The sequence below is a fragment of the Sinocyclocheilus rhinocerous genome, unplaced genomic scaffold (assembly GCF_001515625.1).
Source record: "Sinocyclocheilus rhinocerous isolate Xijiao unplaced genomic scaffold, SAMN03320098_v1.1 scaffold1006, whole genome shotgun sequence".
NCBI classification, from domain to species: Eukaryota; Metazoa; Chordata; class Actinopteri; order Cypriniformes; family Cyprinidae; genus Sinocyclocheilus; species Sinocyclocheilus rhinocerous.
The window spans coordinates 534-2,076 of record NW_015630418.1 but is presented as its reverse complement, the minus strand read 5'-3'; the positions used below and the strand labels follow the sequence as shown (position 1 = coordinate 2,076).

Below are 1,543 nucleotides of genomic sequence, written 5' to 3'. Positions count from 1 at the left end.
CACACACACACACACACACACACACGCACGCACGCACGCACACACGCACACGCACACTCTCTCACACACGCACACACGCACTCTCTCTCTCTCACACACACACACACACACACAGAGACTCTTGAACAGCACTGTGTATTTGTCATTCGTTTGAGTGGAGCTGAGTGTTGTTGTGCTGTGCTTCTCTCTCAGGACTGTGAGTTCAGTCACTCGTCGTACCTGCAGGTTTTCTGCGGTCTGTGCGCTCTGGCCATCGTCCTGTGTCTCGTCACGTCTCTGGCGGTGGAGTGGACGGGTTTGCGTGTTTCCCGAGAGCTTCACTGCAGCCTCCTGCGCACCATCGTCCTCGCACCCATGAGGTCTGTGTGAGTTCAGCAGCTCGTGATCATCCTCTGAAACCACACACATATACAGCAAAAAATGCTGCTGGGGTATAAATTGATGCTCTTTGGATGCGGGATTTCTAAATTCATCAAAAAACGAATCACTCCAAGGCACTCGAAAGCCTTTATTCACATGACTTTACATTAAAAATAACACACCAGTGATTATGCACATGTTTTCTTACCGGATAAGAAATTTATCCTACTTAGTTGAGCGCATAAGTTTTTCATGCACATTTTTTGAATTTATGTGCATCTTGGCGTTTCCATCCAGCGCTTTTTTATGCAATATCCCAAAATGCACATAATAATAGGTGAATGGAAACATAGCTATAGTCACCTGATTAAGTGTCAAAGCATCACACACATAATTATTTTTCGTAAATATAATTGTACCCAATAAATTCAAATTATTAATATTAATTAATACGAAAAATTATTCTCTGTGCGATGCTTTGACACTTAATCAGGTGACTATGTCATGTGATGAACTGATTGTTTAAATGTTGCACTTGTGTGTTGTTTTTAATGTAAAGCCATGTCAATAAAGGCTTTTTTTCACTACAATTTCGAGTGTCTTGGAGTGATTCATTTTTTTAAACACATATACTGATCTGTGTTTCCCACCAGGTTATTTGAGACGACGCCCCTGGGGAACATCCTAAACCGATTCTCAGCGGACACCAACACAATCGATCAGGTACTGGAGGATAAACAGACTTTGCATTTCACAGGAGACCTCATGCATTGCGCTTGCGGCCAGGATCGGTTTGGTCAGTGTTGGAATGTGTGTGCGTGTGTGTGTGTGTGTGTGATTGCAGCACATCCCGGTGACTCTGGAGTGTCTGAGCCGCTCGACTCTGCTGTGTGTGTCCGCGGTGGGCGTCATCTCTTACATCACGCCACTCTTCCTCAACGCTCTGCTGCCGCTGACTGTCGCCTGCTACTTCATTCAGAAGTACTTCAGGGTGGCGTCCCGGTTAGTCACAGAGTATTAAAATAAAAACAATGTCTGTGATAGATACAGTTTCACCACTGATGTCTGGAAAAATTCTAGCAGCTTACCTGAACTATTATTTTCTTTATTGTTGTTGTTTTTTTTAGGTTGTAATATTTTGTATTATATTTCTTACATCCCCAAAATGTAAAAAATTAAATTA

The 1,543-nt window shown here is 42.9% G+C and overlaps 1 protein-coding gene across 1 annotated transcript in view; it reads left to right on the top strand.

Annotated features, from left to right (window-relative positions):
- The window catches only part of LOC107740359 (ATP-binding cassette sub-family C member 8-like), a 29,715-nt gene extending 28,333 nt beyond the window's left edge, over window positions 1-1,382 (top strand). Inside the window, exons 23-25 of the mRNA XM_016552784.1 lie at window positions 193-359; window positions 1,014-1,083; window positions 1,205-1,382. Coding sequence (XP_016408270.1) covers window positions 193-359; window positions 1,014-1,083; window positions 1,205-1,381 — 414 coding nt within the window. The 3' untranslated portion in view covers window position 1,382. The remainder of the gene's footprint in view (window positions 1-192; window positions 360-1,013; window positions 1,084-1,204) is intronic.
- The last annotated feature ends 161 nt before the right edge of the window (window positions 1,383-1,543 follow it).